This window comes from Xyrauchen texanus, chromosome 49, assembly GCF_025860055.1.
Source record: "Xyrauchen texanus isolate HMW12.3.18 chromosome 49, RBS_HiC_50CHRs, whole genome shotgun sequence".
NCBI lineage: Eukaryota > Metazoa > Chordata > Actinopteri > Cypriniformes > Catostomidae > Xyrauchen > Xyrauchen texanus.
The window spans coordinates 26,429,876-26,450,573 of record NC_068324.1 but is presented as its reverse complement, the minus strand read 5'-3'; the positions used below and the strand labels follow the sequence as shown (position 1 = coordinate 26,450,573).

The 20,698-nt window shown below is 39.5% G+C and overlaps 1 protein-coding gene across 1 annotated transcript; it reads right to left on the bottom strand.

Annotated features, from left to right (window-relative positions):
* Positions 1 to 3,018: 3,018 nt before the first annotated feature.
* On the bottom strand, positions 3,019 to 20,606 carry LOC127640738 (proteasome subunit alpha type-1). Its single transcript, XM_052123455.1, has 10 exons — positions 20,509 to 20,606; positions 19,866 to 19,910; positions 19,674 to 19,775; positions 19,386 to 19,489; positions 19,075 to 19,163; positions 18,903 to 18,973; positions 10,606 to 10,735; positions 10,019 to 10,098; positions 9,838 to 9,942; positions 3,019 to 3,211 (listed from the first exon to the last, which is right to left on the bottom strand). The coding sequence occupies exons 1-10, from the start codon at positions 20,509 to 20,511 to the stop codon at positions 3,152 to 3,154; spliced, it is 789 nt and encodes a 262-aa protein (XP_051979415.1). The 5' UTR covers positions 20,512 to 20,606; the 3' UTR covers positions 3,019 to 3,151.
* Positions 20,607 to 20,698: the final 92 nt, after the last annotated feature.

Sequence of the window (20,698 nt, the reverse complement as noted above, 5' to 3'; positions counted from 1 at the left end):
TTTATTCCCACAGTGCAAGTATTATTGCTCATATACTGCAGCAGCACATTTCTGCTTATTTTTGTATAAAGATTAATCTGATCTGTAATAATATCCTTTGGCTATTGCATATCAATTGTAATATCCGTGGAGTGCCCTCTCAATCTTAGGATTGCGCTGCCATATGGGTGGCAGTGGAGGCCGTGGGCCTCGATGGAACAGATCCAACTGGTAACGCTCCACCTCCCTCACCAGTTCCGGCTCCTTCCCCCCCAGTGAGGTGACGTTCCACGTCCCTACATCTAGCCTTTGCTGCCCAGGCTAGCGCTAGGGACGGGGAACATCACCTCACTGGGGGGGAAGGATCCGGAACTGATGAGGGAGGTGGAGGGTTACCAATTGGATCTGGTGGGACTCTATTCTTCTCTGGAGTTTCCCAGTGTGTGAGGAGACGGGCGGGTGTGGGGATACTCACGAGCCCCCGGCTGAGCGCCGCTACATTGGAGATTTCCACGATGGACGAGAGTCGCCTCCCTATGCCTACGGGTTGGGCGGGGGGACTCTGACTGTTGTCTGTGCATATGCACCGAACAGCAGTTTAGAGTATTCGGCCTTCTTGGAGACCCTGAATAGGGCCCCAGTAGGGGACTCCATAGTGATGCTGGGTGACTTCAACGCGCATGTGGGAAATGACAGGGACAACTAGAAAGGCGTGATTGGGAGGAACGGCCTCCCTGATCTGAACTCGAGTGGATGTTTGTTATTAGACTTCTGTGATAGTCATGGATTATCTACAACAAACACCATGTTCGAACATAAGGATGCTCATAAGTGTACATGGTACCAGAGCACCCTAGGCCAAAGGTCGATGATAGATTTTGTAATCGTGTCGTCAGATCTGAGGCCATATGTTTTGGACACTCGGGTGAAGAGAGGGGCAGAGCAATCAACCGATCACCATCTGGTGGTGAGTTTGGTCAGGGGGTGGGGGAAGACTGGGAATGATTGGAGGAGGTCCCTGTCTGCGAGATCTTCAACTCACACCTCCGGCTGAGCTTTTCAGGCATCCCTGCGGAGGTTGGGGACATTGAACCGGAGTGGGCAATCTTCAAAGCTTCCAATGCCGAAGACGCGGTGGAGAGCTGCGGCCTCAAGGTTTTAGGTGCCGCGAGGGGTGGTAACCTGTGGTGGTGGACACTGGTGGTCAGGGAAGCCGTCCGACTGAAGACCGAGGCCTTCCAGGATTTATTGTCCCGGAGGTCTCCGGAGGAAGTTGCAAGGTACCAACAGGCCCGAAGGGCTGCGGCCTCGGCCATGAGGGAGGCAAAGCAGTGGGTGTGGGAAAAGTTCGGAGAAGCCATGGAAAAGGATTTTCGGTCCGCACCTAAGTGCTTCTAGAAAACCGTCCGCCACCTTAGGAGGGGGAAACGGGGAACCATCCAAGCAGTATACAGCAAAGATGGGATGCTGTTGACCTCAACCAAGGAGGTTATTGGGCAGTGGAAGGAACACTTTGAAGAACTCCTAAATCCCAACACGCCCTCTATGCTAGAGGCAGAGCCGGAGGCTGATGGGGGATCAGATTCTATTTCCCTGGGGGAGGTCACTGAGGTAGTCAAACAACTCTGCAGTAGCAAAGCCCCGGGGATTGATGAGATCCGACCAGAAATGCTGAAAGCTTTGGATGTGGGGGGGGGGGGGGGGGTCGCCTCTTTAACATTGCGTGGAAATCTGGGACAGTGCCTAAGGAGTAGCAGAATGGGGTGGTGGTTCCCCTCTTCAAAAATGGGATCAGAGAGTGTGTGCCAACTACAGGGGTATCACACTTCTCAGCCTCCCTAGTAAAGTTTACCCCAAGGTGCTGGAGAGGAGGGTTCGGCCGATTGTCGAACCTCGGATTGATGAAGAACAATGCGGGTTCCGTCCTGGCCTTGGAACGACGGACCAGATCTTTATTCACGCAGTATCCTGGAGGGGGCCTGGGAGTATGCCCATCCGGTCTACATGTGTTTTGTGGATCTGGAGAAGGCGTATAACCGGGTCCCCCAAGAGAGACTGAGGTCCTGCGGGAGTACGAGGTGGGGGGGTCCCTCCTTAGGGCGATCCAATCCCTGTATGTCCAAAGCGAGAGCTGTGTCCAGGTCCTCGGCATGAAGTTGAGTTTGTTCCATGTGGGGGTTGGTCTCAGCCAAGGCTGCGCTTTGTCACCAATCCTGTTTGTAATATTCATGGACAGGATATCGAGGCGTAGTCAGGGTGGGGAAGGTGTGCGGTTCGGTGGGCTGGGGATCTCATCGCTGCTTTTTGCAGATGATGTTGTCTTCATGTCATCATCGGTCCGTGACCTTCAGCTCTCACTGGATCGCTTGGCAGTCGAGTGTGAAGCGTCTGGGATGAGGATTAGCACCTCTAAATCTGAGGCCATGTTTCTCAGCAAGAAACCGATGGAGTGCGTACTCCAGGTAGGGAAGGAGGTATTGCCCCAAGTGAAGGAGTTCAAGTACTTTGGGGTCTTGTTCACGACAAAAGTGAGGGGAAAATGGAGCAGGAGGTTGAATGAAGAATCAGGGCGGTATTGCACTCGCTCTATCGCACTGTTGTCACGAAAAGAGGCGTTTCAGGCACGTCCAGCTGGGAGGAGGCCTCGGGGAAGACCCAGGATTAGGTGGAGAGATTACATCTCCACACTGGCCTGGGAATGCCTCGGGTTCCCCCAGTCAGAGCTGGTTAATGTGGCTCGGGATAGGGAAGTTGGAGCTGCTGCCCCCACGACCCGACTTCAGATAAGCGGTTGAAGATGGATGGATGTGGCACTAGAAGTTAATCTTACTTAAAAGCCAATGATAAACACATTCTGCACCAATGTGAACATTTCAAAACTTGTTTGAAGGTTTCTTTCTGTGGTGCTCAATGTGTACCCATGAAATAAACAAATTGACTGATTTATCCCAAGCAGCCTTGAATGATCATGACAAATATAGATGATTGATTCAGTATCACATGACAGTAAACATCTCAGTCAAACACACTCAAAGAAACCACAAACATTTTTATTCCTCATAACTCAGACAGAAAAGAAACAGGTTTCATTGTCTAATGAATATGTGACAAGTTTAAATGTTACAGGTCTTTATTTCAGAAGGGGAATAGATGCGTGTACTAGGTGTTTGTCTCAGTGCTCCATGGGTTCATCAGGTGCAGCCGGAGCCGCTTCATCTGCTGCCGCAGCCACCTGTGAAACACAACCCACATCAGTTGTTAAATATCTGCCTGCAACTGCCACACTTGTGTTCCTTTTCAACAAATGGAAGAAATGTTGTTTGCCCACCCCAGAGACTATATACAACACATGAGCTCTTCTATTATATACACTCACCTAAAGGATTATTAGGAACACCGTACTAATACTGTTTGACCCCCTTTCGCCTTCAGAACTGCCTTAATTCTACGTGGCATTGATTCAACAAGGTGCTGAAAGCATTCTTTAGAAATGTTGGCCCATATTGATAGGATAGCATCTTGCAGTTGATGGAGATTTGTGGGATGCACGTCCAGGGCACGAAGCTCCCGTTCCACCACATCCCAAAGATGCTCTATTGGGTTGAGATCTGGTGACTGTGGGGGCCATTTTAGTACAGTGAACTCATTGTCATGTTCAAGAAACCAATTTGAAATGATTCGAGCTTTGTGACATGGTGCATTATCCTGCTGGAAGTAGCCATCAGAGGATGGGTACATGGTGGCCACAAAGGGATGGACATGGTCAGAAACAATGCTCAGGTAGGCCGTGGCATTTAAACGATGCCCAATTGGCACTAAGGGGCCTAAAGTGTGCCAAGAAAACATCCCCCACACCATTACACCACCACCACCAGCCTGCACAGTGGTAAAAAGGCATGATGGATCCATGATCTCATTCTGTTTACGCCAAATTCTGACTCTACCATCTGAATGTCTCAACAGAAATCGAGACTCATCAGACCAGACAACATTTTTCCAGTCTTCAACTGTCCAATTTTGGTGAGCTCTTGCAAATTGTAGCCTCTTTTTCCTATTTGTAGTGGAGATGAGTGGTACCCGGTGGGGTCTTCTGCTGTTGTAGCCCATCCGCCTCAAGGTTGTGCGTGTTGTGGCTTCACAAATGCTTTGCTGCATACCTCGGTTGTAACGAGTGGTTATTTCAGGCAAAGTTGCTCTTCTATCAGCTTGAATCAGTCAGCCCATTCTCCTCTGACCTCTAGCATCAACAAGGCATTTTCAGCCCACAGGACTGCCGCATACTGGATGTTTTTCCCTTTTCACACCATTCTTTGTAAACCCTAGAAATGGTTGTGCGTGAAAATCCCAGTAACTGAGCAGATTGTGAAATACTCAGACCGGCCCGTCTGGCACCAACAACCATGCCACGCTCAAAATTGCTTAAATCACCTTTCTTTCCCATTCTGACATTCAGTTTGGAGTTCAGGAGATTGTCTTGACCAGGACCACACCCCTAAATGCATTGAAGCAACTGCCATGTGATTGGTTGATTAGATAATTGCATTAATGAGAAATTGAACAGGTGTTCCTAATAATCCTTTAGGTGAGTGTATAAATGTGGGCAATCGTCTTAAACTTACAGGAACCCAGCTTTCACACAGTAAGCCACATTCTCACAATAACCTGCTTTTATGGTGTCCGTCTGTACTTCGTGATATAACCGTTTGCGTAACAAATGTGATCAACTTGTGGCCACGCTCAACAGCGCCACCCAGTGCATTCAGTTATAACTGCCAATTTTAGTTTGCGTGTTCAGGATTTAACATGCATCTCACTGTATAGACAGCCAGCAAAGCAAAACGTTGCAAAATTCGAATAGTATTTGTACTATTTGAATAATTATTCGAATACTAGTGCACGTCCCAAATTTAACACACCACCAAAAAGCATGGGTTGTGTCTCCATCTTCTGACTGGCATCATCAGCAGGGGGCTTTAAGACCAAGCCTACACAATCTAGAGGGGGTCCAATAGAATCTATGTAAAATCTTGACATTTTTTTAGAATCCTAGCCCATACTCCCTCCTCCAATTGATCTCAACACTCCACTCTCATATAGGTCACCGAGAGTATTAACCCCCTCACAATCCACTCTGACCAATATAAAGGGGACTTAATACATAATTTAGGGTTCAGCCATATGCTTGAGACAATATTTAAACATTTTAATGAGATAAGAGTGTAACTTAACTTCTCAGATTAGTTTGATAGAAAGAATTTACAATGGCAAAATAGGGGCAAGAACTACAGGGAGAGATTGTAGCAGGTAGTTGAAGTCTGGAATATAATTCATTTTAATAACATTAACCTTCCCAATCATAGATAAATGTAATGAAGCCCACCTGGCCACATCACTCACTTTTTATTAAGGGGTCAAAAAGGAATTAATAATTCTATGGAGGCAAGCCATAGATCTAATGGCGACGGAAAGGAATAATAAAATATAATCTGCGAAAAGCAAAAGCTTGTCAAGACAATTTTATTTGTATAGCACCTTTCACAACACACATAGTTTCAAAGCAGCTTTACATAAGATCAGCATTAACAGACGATAAAACTGTAATGTCTATAATGTCGATGAATCATTGTGTAATTATTTTTAAACACGATTAATCGTATTTTATCTAATTAAATAGTGGTGTAGTGGTCTAAGCACCATAACTGGTAATCTGGTAATCAGAAGAATGCTGGTTTGAGCCCCCCAGCCACCACCATTGTGTCCTTGAGTAAGGCACTTAACTCCAGGTTGCTCCAGGGGGATTGTCCCTGTAATAAGGGCTCTGTAAGTCGCTTTGGATAAAAGCGTCTGCCAAATGCATAAATGTAAATAAATGTAATATCAAATGCCATTTCGGCATCAAGTGAGATGGCAGCGATCAGAGTCTGATCATTCACTGACCACATGATATTGATGAAATGGCTAATGTTATCAGAAGAGCTGTGGCACTGAATAAACCCCACCTGATCCATATGTATAAGATGTCATAACTTTAATCGGTTAGCCAGAATTTGACAATATTTTTACGTCTAGCTGGATCAAGGAAATTTAACGGTAACTCTTACACTCGCTTGGATCTTTGTCCTTTTTAAGAATCAGACTTATCCAGGCTGGTGTCATGGTTGGCGGAAGCTTTCCATTCTTTAACAATTCTATATAAACGTCCAACAAAAGTGGAACCATTTCTATAGCACAACATTTAAAAAATTCAGCGGCAAAACCATCTGGCCCACTGATTAATTTTTTTTTTATAGTCCCTAATATTTGTAAAACCAAGATTTTTTTACATATCCTGTTTACAGCATCACTGTTGCTCTAGGGGTCTTACACACTTTTGCTTCACTTTGATCAAGGATTGAGTCTATCAAAAGATTAAAAGTCTCCTCCCAATATTATATCATGAGGGGTGCCAGTGACTGATCATCAAAAGAGGTGCATAAATATTAGCCAAAATCAACCTTTGCCCTGAATTTCTGCTAAAATAGATTAATGATATATTAGGATAAGTCATAATTGCTTGAGACTTTTGAATTGTAGAGGTTTACTTATAAATGTAATGACTCTTGAGCCAGCACTAAAGAAAACATGTCCACCCCATATCTTCCCAAATTTGTCACCTTCCTGCTGGGAAAGATGTTACTTGAAGAAACACTATATCATATTTCTTACATTTAAGAAACAACCTTCCTTTTTATGGGGTGCCCCAACCCATTCACATTCCACGTGGAGAGAGACAATCCACTCATATTAACATTTGACATATTAGGAAAAAAAGTGTCAAAAACAAAATGATAAATGACCACATTTCAACATAAGAGCAACAAACCCAGAAAATAAACAACAGTCCCATTAACCCCGCACATGACACCGCCAACCAGCGTCCATCCCTCTAAACTCGAACAGTCCATGTATGCCTACGAGAGCCTCGGATTGCTCAAACTTGGTGCTTCTATACAAATTTTGTTAAACAGAATTACACGATAGAAAATCATCTGTAAAACAAACAAGCCAATAGGTGGGATAAACACAACATGTAGATTCATCCACAACAGCTCCAAAGGAGTGTTATTCCCCAAAACAAACTCCAGCCGCTAGGCGGAACCTGCACAAAAAGAAACTAAAAAGCTGCCCAGTTTCCTTGGACAGTCAAGTGAATCAGGCTCATTCGGCTGCATCACACAATTACTTACTCATGCCATTGACTTTATGAAGTACATTGCTTGCTGTGGGCATGTAAATATTTTGCGGCTATCCTTTACTCCTTGCGCAACACAAGCTCTTTATTGGATGATCTCAATCTTGGCGAGAATTCATCGGGGCCTGCCTGCCTCCCTCCCTCAGCAGATCTCCGAAGCGCGACTCGATTTCCAGTTTATGGCCTATTATGTAGAGCAGACTCCGAAAGAGCTCGTCTAGGATTTTCACCATATCTCCAACTTCTTCGTTAAGGAATTCCAACAATTCTGACGTTGTTTTGCCGGATGTGATAAATCTTCCAACTTCTTCTAAACTAGTTCTAAAGCTATCTCGGTTGCTAGCAGGTTAGCAGTTTATTCCCTCTCTGATAATGCCAGATAGTCAATCAGTTTCTCAACATCCACTATTCTTGTAACCATCTCAGTGAATTTAGTCTCCACGGAAGTTATCGATCGACATATTACAGAATGATCCACCAAATCTGCAACCTTCACCAGCATCATCGACATGCTCGACAGTTGAATCTCTCCCACAGCACTGTCCAAACTGGTCAGAGTCCCTGGTCTGCGGCCCTGTCCTGGGTATCAGCTTGAGCATGTAAGTGTCTTTTAATGTCTCCAGAGCCCGAGGATTTTGAATTCTTTGACATAGTCTTCATCGAATAGATATGGATCAGGGTGTATCGAATCTCACCAGTTTATGACAAAAAGTATTAAAAACTAGTGAAGTGCGCACATGTCCAACACTCGCATGGTGCCACGCGACTCCTTATGGGTAATCTTCATACATTTTTCTATTTGCAGTGTACAGCTTTTTCAACATTCAATGGAAGAAAAGCTTTCATAGCTTTAATTCATTCCAAGCCAATTTAAGAAAGCAATGGATGGTATATACTCCAATCCAGGTGCATTTCAACGTTTCTCACAGTGGAGGTCTGAGACAGACATTGAACCACAAAACAGCTCGAAATGCTAAATAAAATACAATAATAAAAAAAAAAATCTCTCCATAAAGCCTTTGTGTGCTTGCTCTTATTTTCAGTGCAACGACACAAGGTTAGGTAATGGATGGCTCCTCATTTCTGTGGTTAGATAACACTGAAAGTCTTTAAAAAAAAAAAATATATATATATATATATAAATAAAATATTGATGTAAAATAACCAGGACATATTTAGAAACTTTATTGCAAAACCATTGTAACAATAATAAAAGTCTAATAGATTCCACCTCATAAATTAACCCATTTAAAAAGGTGCAATATGGAACAATATTCATTTAATATTCGCCTTTTTTTGCCAATGTGTGAACGGCTCGTCACTTAACTTAAATTAGTCCTACCCAGACTTCCTAGGTTGCCTATTAATGCCTGTAGACTGATGTTCATACGAAGAGAGCGGGTTAGTTTTGCTGGGAAAATCCAAAGGATGTGACGCCCAAGCGCGCTCCCGAGAGCCTTGCCTCAGTGCTTTTCTACCATTCAAAAGCAACAACATATTGCAAAATTACGTAACGTTATCTTAGAGATAGGATCCAGCAAACGTGATCATGGTCGATAGAAAACTAGAGTGAACACAGGCAAGGCATTTGATTCCTGGAGGGACCTTCATTCAGTTTTGGGGATCATTAATAACAAGGGTTTCTGAATATTACCTACTGCTCCTTTAATATGAAACTAGAACTTTTGTCAAAATATCAGTTACTGTTCCTATGGTAAATTTTAGGGATGATATTTATTTTGAAAAACCTTTTTGGCACATGCCAAAATAATCCAGCAGAGCAGTTCCCTGGCATGAGTGGCTCTGTGATGCTCATGCCACAATCGTGCAAAATACAAGCTGTGGCGCAAATGCATGTTTCAAATGAGATATAAAGCATGTATAAAACAGTTAAATCATTACAATTTTACATTTCCAATGCAGGGAAAACCCTGGACATTATTTTCATGTCAGATATGCACATTTTACTAGGAGAATAGTAAAATTCTCAGATGAGTGATGGTAATGTGACCTGGGGGGATAAAATATGCTCAAGTGTTCAGACAATGTCATCATGTAAAAAAAAAAAAAACCTTAAATGTAGGTTTAATTTTCCTTTTGGAAGATATGATTTCAGATTTTTTGTTTTATTGATTTGGGGTTAAATATGACAATGACTTTTCTCTCCAAAAAGGGGCGGGAGCACCAAATCACTAGCAAAGATATAGGAATCCTCTTACCGGACCCTTTCCCTAACTGTCTGTGGAGGTGTCGTCCCTTTTGGAGTTGGCACAACCCCCTTTTGGAGTAACCCAGCACCTTTCTGGAGAAACTATACCCTATTTTGGAGATTCCACCCCCATCTCTGGCATGCAGCTATTCCTACTTGGATTTTCTTGACAGGTTTCATGAGAAACACCCTAATAGTTACCCCAAGCATAACATATATATACATATATATATATATATATATTAGTTCTTATTGCAAATAACGCTAGGATTCATGTCATAGGACAACAGAATGTACTGTATTCATGAAATATCAGGACTTTTTTTTTCTTTTTCTGATGATTAAATCAATGTAAAAGTGTGTTAAACAAGAGTTCAATGGATAATGTACACAGGAGGTCATCTAGAGCGTGTCTCACCCTTCTTTGTGGTCTCTCCTCCAGACCCTCAAGGAACGATGCCACATCATCATCATCATAGATGGTGAACTCAATCTCCTTCCCCACTATGCCAATGGATACATTCTACAGGAAGAGACGTGTTGTTGGTGCCACTGTCAACAGTGTAAACAGTCATAATGAAGGTGGTGAAATATCAAACCTTTGTGGTGAGATCTTGTTCAGTAGGAAGAGTTTCCCTCAGAGCGCGTAGACCGTGCTGCACCAGATCATTCAGATTACCTGTCAACAACACAACATGAACAACACTTCTGCTACAAAATGATGAAACTTCATGCAGAAAGCATTCACAATGGCTCCAAACAGGATCTCTTCACTTGTGTGTCTAAATGTGTGAATGTCACAGTGATGGATAACAAAATATACAACAAATGCAGCTGGAGCATTTCTCAGAACTGACTTCATTTCTCTGAGTGGTTTTTGCTCAATGAGTTTGAATCAACTGGTGTAGTTGTGATTTTTAGTGTATGTATGCAGTTCACAGGTGTCCTAACATCAACACACTGACAAACACAAAGTGTCTTCATTTTACATACTAAATTTTTTTATGTTCTGCTTGAAGTGTGTGCATGTGTTATCTTTCTTTAAAAATAAATGTCACTTGTTTTGACCTTTAATAAAGTAATGCTATGACATGCAGACATTTTAACATGCAAATACTTTTTAGGGTCACTGTATATAAGGCATTTGAAAGTGTATCGATGGCCCCTGTAAATGAAGTAAACGTACAGTCCAAGAATGAGTCCATGTGTCTCTCCAGATACGTGCGGGCAGACTGCGACCGAGCACCAATGGACATGGCTTTACATTCAAAGTAATTGGCAGAGGGGCAAGTCTGGAAGATGTGTGGCCCCATGTCCTGAAAAACACACACATTTCAAAAAATTCATCATACAGCATTGCTTGTGATAAACAAGTAACACTGGCATATACGGGGTCCATTTTAAGACCGCCACAGCATCAGTTATCAGACACACCGGAAAGAGGCACGCATCAACCAGTTTTCCCTCGATATGCAAGCTCCGGTGACAGGATAACACAGAGCGAATCACACGCACAATTAAACTGGGCTTCCCTCAATATCATGGCACATAACAAACCTCATGCAACCCATTTGAATTCTACTAGAGAAATGTGCATTTCAAAGCACTATGGAGCAATTCAAACTTTTCACATCTACATTTCAACACACACTAACACTTATCACAGTAAACTTTTTTTCATTACAACTGTAGTAGTTGTATTAAAGATATGTTTTTAAATGTGTATATGCTTTTATTTTTTCATAAATAAACTACAAACTTTTAAAGACTGCAAACAACTGAGGAGCAATCCATTGTCTAAAATATGGTAAATACAACAGGCAAGTAGGCTACAATGTAGAATATAAATTATGAAGAAAGTCATGTGTAATATTGTAATACATTTCCTATTCTAATTATGTTTGATAAATGGAAAAAAACTGGTCTGGATTCATAAATTATTAACCCTTGTGTGCTGTTCGGGCTGTTTTCAGCCACTAGGGTGTTTTTTTGAGTCGTTTTTTGGCCATAACTTTCTCTGTGTTTCAGCTAATGGAATGATTTTTGGTGACAAATCTTATTTTCACACATATTTTAGGAAAATGCTTTGAAAATTTTCAAAAACTCAACAGTACACTGTGGGCAAATTCACTACCCTTTGGTTATGTTCGTGGCTGAAAACAGCCACTATTTTAAACTGCTGTAAAAATTTCAGATAAATATTTTTTTCAATTTTTTTTGCATAAATCTATTAATCAACCTCAGTCCTGTTCAAAACTACTAAATGTTTAAAAAAATTCAGGATTTTAACTCTTTAATTGCCAAATTCATAAATGATGTCACTGATTTGGGGAAAAAAAAATACAAAATGACGTATTTTCAATATAAAATGTGATTGTGGACTGGATTTTTTTTTACCTTTTATCACAGTCTTGGACATGTCAAAGATTAGAAACAACATTGGTTTCGATGCATTGTTAGTTTTTGTGCAGCATCAGGTTTAAACTTTTTCTCCCTCATTTACTGTTCGTGGCTGTTTTTGCCCCATTGACTTCCATTATAACCACATTTTTTGATTGCAAAGCCATGACACCATATAGTCATGCATTTTTGATTGTTTGTGGTTTTCCCTATTGGGAAGAGGTAAAATTTGTAATTTTTACTGTTGATAACCACGTGGCACCATTAACCCTTTAGATAGGCCTGTGCAAAAAAAAAGCTTAGTTTCTGGCTTTTACATGGAGTTATATGGAGTATAATAGCATATTAAAGTGTGTGTGTGTGAGAGAGAGAGAGAGAGAGAGAGAGAGAGAGAACTCACCTTGTTATTTTTTAGTATTTTTGAAGCTGCACATGACAATGAGAATAATCATGCAAACATTGTCAAAACACAAACAGTATCTTCTAAATGTATCTCTAACAAGCACATGAATTCAAGTAAAAATTAACAGGAATAGGATGCATGTAGTAACAAATGTGTAATGGCACATACCTTGTCTAGATTGTCGACACCTTATCATCTCTAAAACTTCACTACAAGTCAAGCCCTTTCTCATGTTGCTTGCTGCTCTTCTCACCATCAAATGACCAGCAGGCTTGCATGCAAGTGTTTAAATCCACTTGCTTTGTTTTTGATTACTCAGCATTTCTCACCATCAAAAGGCACTTTGTTTTTGTTTACTCCATGTAGTTGTGAGAGCTGAGGTGCATGTTTTGATTTTCTCAGACGCAACAAGGTGAGTGCTCACACTCTCTCTCTCTCTCTCTCTCTCTCTCTCACACACACACACACCAACACACACCCACACACACACTTTAATATGCTATTATACTCCATATAACTCCATGTAAAAGACAGAGGGACCAAAAAAAGAAGCTAGAGATAATCGCAGATTACAACCGTTGCAAGGGAGGTGTCGACAATCTAGACAAGGTATGTGCCATTACACATTTGTTACTACATGCATCCTATTCCTGTTAAATTTTACTTGAATTCATGTGCTTGTTAGAGATAAATTTAGAAGATACTGTTTGTGTTTTGACAATGTTTGCATGATTATTCTCATTGTTATGTGCAGCTTCAAAAATACAACAAGGTGAGTTCTCACACACACTCTCACACTCTCTCTCTCTCTCTCTCTCTCTCTCTCTCACACACACACACTTTAATATGCTATTATACTCCATATAACTCCATGTAAAAGCCAGAAACTAAGCCTTTTTTTTTGCACAGGCCTATCTAAAGGGTTAATGGTGCCACGTGGTTATCAACAGTAAAAATTACAAATTTTACCTCTTCCCAACAGGGAAAACCACAAACAATCAAAAATTCATGACTATATGGTGTCATGGCTTTGCAATCAAAAAATGTGGTTATAATGGAAGTCAATGGGGCAAAAACAGCCACGAACAGTAAATGAGGGAGAAAAAGTTTAAACCTGATGCTGCACAAAAACTAACAATGCATCGAAACCAATGTTGTTTCTAATCTTTGACATGTCCAAGACTGTGATAAAAGGTAAAAAAAATCCAGTCCACAATCACATTTTATATTGAAAATACGTCATTTTGTATTTTTTTCCCCAAATCAGTGACATCATTTATGAATTTGGCAATTAAAGAGTTAAAATCCTGAATTTTTTTAAACATTTAGTAGTTTTGAACAGGACTGAGGTTGATTAATAGATTTATGCAAAAAAAAAAAAAAAAAATATTTATCTGATAAATTTTTACAGCAGTTTAAAGTAGTGGCTGTTTTCAGCCACGAACATAACCAAAGGGTAGTGAATTTGAACAATGCACAAGGGTTAAGTGTCTGAAAAAAAAGAATCTCGTGATGAAGTAGAAAACAAACATTTACTATAGAAGCACAATCTTAAATCAGTAAAGTGGTTTACTCATTTAAATTATAACTTGCCCTATAAAAAAAAAGGTGTTAAGTTATTTTAATTTCCTACAGCACCTTGAAGTACAAAAAACTCATGAGTTCAGAAGTTTCTAAATGCTCAGATAGAAAAAATACTTGTCTATGTTCTTGAACAATAAGGCATCACACCAAATGGCCTTAAAAAGACAAACGAATTAGATGAAACTGAATCGGACTAAACAGAATGAGACAAATTGGCCAAGAATAGAGAGGCCAAGACTAAATTAAATCCAACTATATCAACATCCTCAGACCAAACATCATGAAACCCAAACCACAAATTAACTCATATGGGTGTAAAATCTCTCATAACAGTAAATTAAAGCTGGCATCTCACAAGCAGTTCATAATATCTTGTTTTTGGCCGGGGGTGTCACACTCAATGACTGTTTTGCTAAGGTCTTGTTCTCTTCAGCTGGAGCTCTCTCACACACACACACACACACACACACACACACTCACACACTCACACACTCACACACTCACACACTCCTACTCTATTCAAGGCACAATTTTCCAGGACATTTTATGTGCCCAACAAGTAAAAAGCAACAAAAAAAAATAAAATAAAACGAGTGTCCATTTAAATGGAGCTTTTATTTTGGTATTTCATGTATTTTTGACGATGGTTTCTCACCTCCAGATAAGCAGTTCCCTACATGGCCAATTGTTATTATAAATCCCTGTTAAGTTGTGATTTAAATAAATAGTCTGTAGTCTACGGTCATCTCATATACACGAAAATGCGTGTGATGATCGTGATGACGTGTTTTCAGTGTGTGAGCAGCTGGCTTCACACATTCATTTTGAAGCATGCATCACTTGGAGATTACTTATTTAATTAAATCACATGCTTTTGCAGTTTAGTTATCACACTAGGATGTATCGAAACTTTAATTTGGTAAATTGTGCATTCAAATGTTCATTTTCGTCCAATTATGTCATATTCCATGACTTTGTGTTTTACAACTAATGCCATTTCTATGACTATTCTGTCTATGTTTTCCACATTCTACATGTGTTAACCTGATATAAGCTGATTTCAAATGTTGAATTATTGAAAATTAATTCACATCCCGAGGTATTTAGGCCGAATCACCATGCTACCAACCCAGTACAATATATATATATTTTTTAAAAATCAGTTGTCTAAAGGTTATAACTCTTTGCTTTTTTGGTTAGCAGCAATGTTGGAATAAATAAATTAATTAAATATATATATATTCTGCCCTGCAAAAGCAAAAGACCTTAACTCACTAGAGTGTGAAACTGAGAAAAATGACTTTAAAGTTTCTGTTTTGTCCAGACAAAAGTATTATAGGTAGGACTCCCAAAATTTCACAACTAGTTGCTATACTGAAGAAATGTTTGTATGCAAAAAATCTTGAGCTCAAAATTGACCTTTGACCCTTGTTTGGCAGTTACTGTACTCTGCCTTTGTATCATGTGCCAAAAATCAGGAGTCATGCAAAGGCAAAAGGTCAGTAACTGACATATAATCAATATTTACTTGCTGTTCACCATACTTACATCCATTATAAGAACACCTAACCAAGGTCTAGTCATCATGGTATTTGTTTTAAATTATATAGAAGACCTTTGGTTGTTCCTATTTAGTGCTATAATGATCAGGATAGTGCGGCAACACTAACACAGTTAAACAGTATAACAGATAAGTTACTTTGCAGTACAGTATGTACAGTATGAATAAATACAATAAATATTTTCACAATAAAGATAATTTAATTATAATTGAATACAAAGGTATATGTATTTAAATGCAAGATATAGAGTAATAATTAATTAAACATTGGACCAATACATTAGAGATTAGAGACTGCTCATTCCAAGTTTTTTACTGCACCTAAATAAAATCTTACTGAAAGCTAATTTTTTGAGATATCAACCTAAAATTTGGAACGCAACTTGTCCATAGGTATATATGACAAAGCATTCTTGAAATACAACCATTTAAGTTTGGATAGTGATTTTCATGTCTATGCGAAAAAAGGGGGAGGGGTGACAGTTAAAGGGTTAAGGGCCACCAAACTGCTCAAGATGCTCAGTCAACTGAACTCGACTTGGATTACTACTTTTTAATTCTGAGATAATATAGACAGTATACCGAAAAAAAGTTGGAATTACTTTTACTATTTAGGTTAGCCTACTTTGTACGGACGTTAGCGATAACTAGCTGTAAAATCTGACGTGAAAACCTGCAAGAAGGAAATATGGCTCAAACACGTATGGATTGTTGTGGATACAGCAGATGACGTGCATTGCTATGGATTATATCTTCTATGGATTATATCGGATTGCATGGAAAGGTAGGATGCCTCTGTATTTAATATTTGGTTTTCAGCATCTGATGTGAGGAGAGTGTCAGCGTTAGCGCTAATTTACGTGACACAGATTAAATTTAGCTAGCTCCGGGCTGTCACTGGCATTGACAGATCTGAACCGTCGCCCTATCACATCGCTATCACAGAGTAATAATACAAACAAGCAGTCGGCAGTCTACACTTTATTTCAAAGATGTGTCGTGTGTATGTTACGCGGTTTGGTGACAATAAAAGAGCGGTAATCTTTGACAGTATGACAAAGCCAGAGTACAGTAACATCACAGCGGCACCGTAACATCTCTCTTGATGCCAGGCGAAAAAAATCAGAACACCTTAACTCAACTTAAGCGTGCCGGAACAAAGGCTAAGAGCCGTAACAACTGTTACAGCGTTCTGCTGTGGTTTCTCGTATGGTTTTGGATGTTACGGTTGTCATAGCCCTTTAATTTCTCGTTAAAACAATCAAATTGACTCACGATATTTATTCACATGATAAAGGAGGTCTTGAATACCCCAAAAATGACATTAACTCATTTTTGACCAAACATGAGGTTACGGCGTTTTGCCTTTGTAGGGCAGTATTATGGCTGTCAATCGATTAAAAATTTTAATCTAATTAATTACATGGTGTCCCGATTAATCGGATATACAAATATTTGGTGAGAAAGCTCATCATGTAACAATAATTCAATACATAATGATGAAAAGAATTATACATAGTTATCTTTAAATATTTAACTAATATAACATATTCAAATAATTCAAATGCATTACAATCTTGTGGCAGAAGAGTTAATCATTAATAAGACAATACAAAAACAGTTTTAGAATACAATGTATTGTTTACTACCATATTATTGATCATAAGTCAATCATTGGCATTCACAGCAATCCATTACACAAGTGAATTTGTCAATCAGTTTGAGATTTATTATGAGGGCTTGTTTAAGAGCCTGTCAATCTACCCCTGCATCAGACATGCTTGTGTAATGTCTCGTGTGCGTTGCATCATAAACATAACATTTTTAGTTCAATGTTTCAAGTTAAATATAGTTTAATATTCAATCTTTAAACACATCTTGAGATTACTTAGTTCGGATTTGCACTCCAAGTGTTTTGAACGAAAGAACGTAACGCATGTCTGTGTTGTTGCTGCTGAAATATGTTTTCTTCACTTTATAAACGGTGCGTTTTCATACAGCTGAAGTTTAACTTACTGCCCTCTGGAGTAAACAGGAGGTACTACAAGCTTGCATTTCTTGGCATTGCGATTGTGGATATTTTAACGCATTATTTTTTGTAAAATTAAAATCGCACCGAATTAACGCGTTAAATCCACAGCCCATATATATATATATATATATATATATATATATATATATATATAGAATTACATCGAAACCTCTTGGCTAAGTGAATATTCTTGCTTTATTGATTTTGCATTGAAAATGAAATACATTTATTTAAAAAAAACTAAAAAATTAAAGCACATACATTTCTAAATTCAAATTGCACTCCAAACAAAAAAGCAATTAAATATATGTAACCACCTTTCCATTTACCATCAGGCAAGAATCTGTCTAAACATGCAGGCGGAAAAATACTTACAGAAATGAAGACATAAAAACAATTATAAATGTAAAAATAAATATAATGATGATAATAATAAATCCTGGTTCGAGGTGAACGTGTTTTTGTATTATATTATACATTTTGTATTATTTTATATAGTTTGTATTATTTTAAAGGCTGCAGATTTGCATTCACAATAAACTGCTCTGTGGAAATAAAGTGAACTGAACTCAAAGCACACCCTGACCTGAGAGGTCATTTGCAGCACTCATAAAACAAATACTAAATAAAAATCGGAAGGCAGAAACAAAGTGTGAGGTCCTTAGATGCGTTCCACAAAACCACACGCCTCTGTATCAGCGCGTCATATATGCCCATATACGGCTTTTCTGTCATCTGTACTTAATAATATAATAAAGTGTGTTTCTTAATAATAGTTTAATAGATTAATGGGAAAACGAGCCAAATATTGTCATGGCATGGTCAAAGGCATCAGCTCTTGGCAATCACTCTGACCATCATTGATCCTGAGATCCATCGGCTGTTTGCTCAACCCGAATGTGCATTTCTCTCTATAAATTAACAAAATGTTCAGACAGTCTCTTGCTGGTTTTTCCGACACATTCAGAATCATTACTGCTGCGGCTCACTTCGTGCGTGCGCTTGTAAAAATGATATTTTAAAAGGCTCATTATTATGGTTTAGTATTTCTCTGTAATGTAGAACAGTGTTAGCACTGATACTTATAACATTCGAGATTAACCCTTTAGGTATCGAAATTTGGTACCAAACGACAAGACATTTTTCGATACTCGATAATTTAGAGGCAATTCAGTCAGTGCCTAAAATTTATCAAACTCGATACTCAGCCCTACTTTTCATATTTGCAATACCTCTAACACTGCATAATTATTAACTGCTGAATCAAGTTTGTTGTCTTATAACACACTTTAAGCCATATCAGTGCTGCTGAAGTCTTAAATGAGCCGCGCATCTTTTGCGAAATGAGCGATCAGTTTATGCGATCAGCCAAATTACAGATCGAGTCATAGGACGTGAATATCAGCCGATACTGATTTGTGACCCATCGATCAGAGCATCACTACTGAGAACTGATGCAGATAAATGGGGAGGTATATAATGGACACTGTACCCTGTACCTACATCATATCCTGCAATCAGCAGCCCAACTCCATATGGTCGCCTGCCATACCGCTGGGTGGGAATCTGAGTTTCTACGACATCGTTCAAGAAAAATGACACAAATGTAGAAATGACATTACAAGAATTGATATATAGATGTGATTCTCATGGTGCTTCTCAGATAAAAGGATACTGCTTCCAATGAGTGAGACCAGTCTAGAAACAGGAAGTGGTCTGTCAAACACAAATCTCGAGTCCAGACACTCCTGACGCATGAAATTACTGTCAAGGGAAAGTGAGGCACATCAGACAAGAACATCAACAAACCTGTAAAAAACTGCTTGGTTTTCAGTAACATCAAATTTTCAGCTGTCATGTGGAGCGATTTCCTACACATTCTTCATGGACATTTCTCATGTCACGAGCATGATGGTTGTGTTTTAAAGACCACAGCATTTTGAGATGTTGAAATATTGACTGCTGATGTTCTTGGGATTGACTTACCAGAGGAGTCTGGCATCTGCAGTCAGTCCAGCGATGGAAATGCCCACATGATTGTCAACATGAAGGATCTTCTTCTGGTGGGCGGCCAGTTCTGACTGAGCTCTCTACAACACAACACATGAAACAACAGAACTCATCACATAACTCAATCTCTTAACCCTGGTCACGCATTCTTAGTGTAATGGAAACATACAATGTGATGCAGTGTGCTTAACATGTGTAGTGGATCAGTGAGCCTGTTAAGTGTGGTAAAGTGTAGCCGACATGCGCATTTTAACAGTAATGTACCTTGAGGGCCACGACCACAGCATGACTGCGTGATTTGAGTCCAACAGTGGCTGATCCTTGTTTCACTGCCTCCATCGCATACTCAATCTGATGAATACGACCCTGAGTACACAACCATACAAACAGATGAATAAACTCACACACACCTAACACAACACGTATCTGACAGTCAGAGGTTTCAAGCGTGTTTACCTGTGGACTCCACACGGTCACATCATTGTCATATTGATTCCGAAACTGTGAAAACAGAGACATGTAACCAGAGTAAAATCCTTATATTCTCGAAACTCATGAATGTAAGAGCGTAAATGGACTCTCTCACAATCATATTTAAGTTTAATTAATTGTTTTATTAGAACTCAATGTTCTCAGATTCACAGTCATCTCTCCTGCTGAACTCAAACTACACGAAACATCTCATCACCGTTTGTTTTCCGCGTTTAACGGAATACAATAATGTTGTGTGACTTCGTTTCAGATTAATGTGTTCATGAGGTGAGGAAACAAACGAAAACGGCAGCGAAAGCTGCGGCCTCTCAACTATTTCAATGAGACACGGAGAAACTTTATTTCTCAACGAAATAACTTCCCTTGTTTTATTTAACCACCCGATGCGTTTATATGTACTAACAGTAGTATATAAACAGCAGTAATTAATAACATAGTGTGTTTATTGTGAGTTTGTCTCTCTTTCGCTTACTCATTCTTATCCACTTACTCCAACAAAATGAGTAAAAGCATCGTACTCTCAAAGTTTAAACACTATTTGTACAAAAAAAAATTCTCCATTAGCAGAATTTCAGTCAGTTATCGAATAAATAATTTAATTTCTCACCATTTTTGCGGTAAAGCAGTCAAACTATTTGCTGAGCGCGTGATAAATCAGCTTGATTTGTCTTCCTGAGTTCAGATACAGAAAGACTGAAATAATCGAGCACAGAAACCGTGTTCGTTTTCAACGAGCTCTTATTCAAGTCAACAGCGCCATCTGCCGTAACAAAAGCACAGAACATGGACAAATTAAT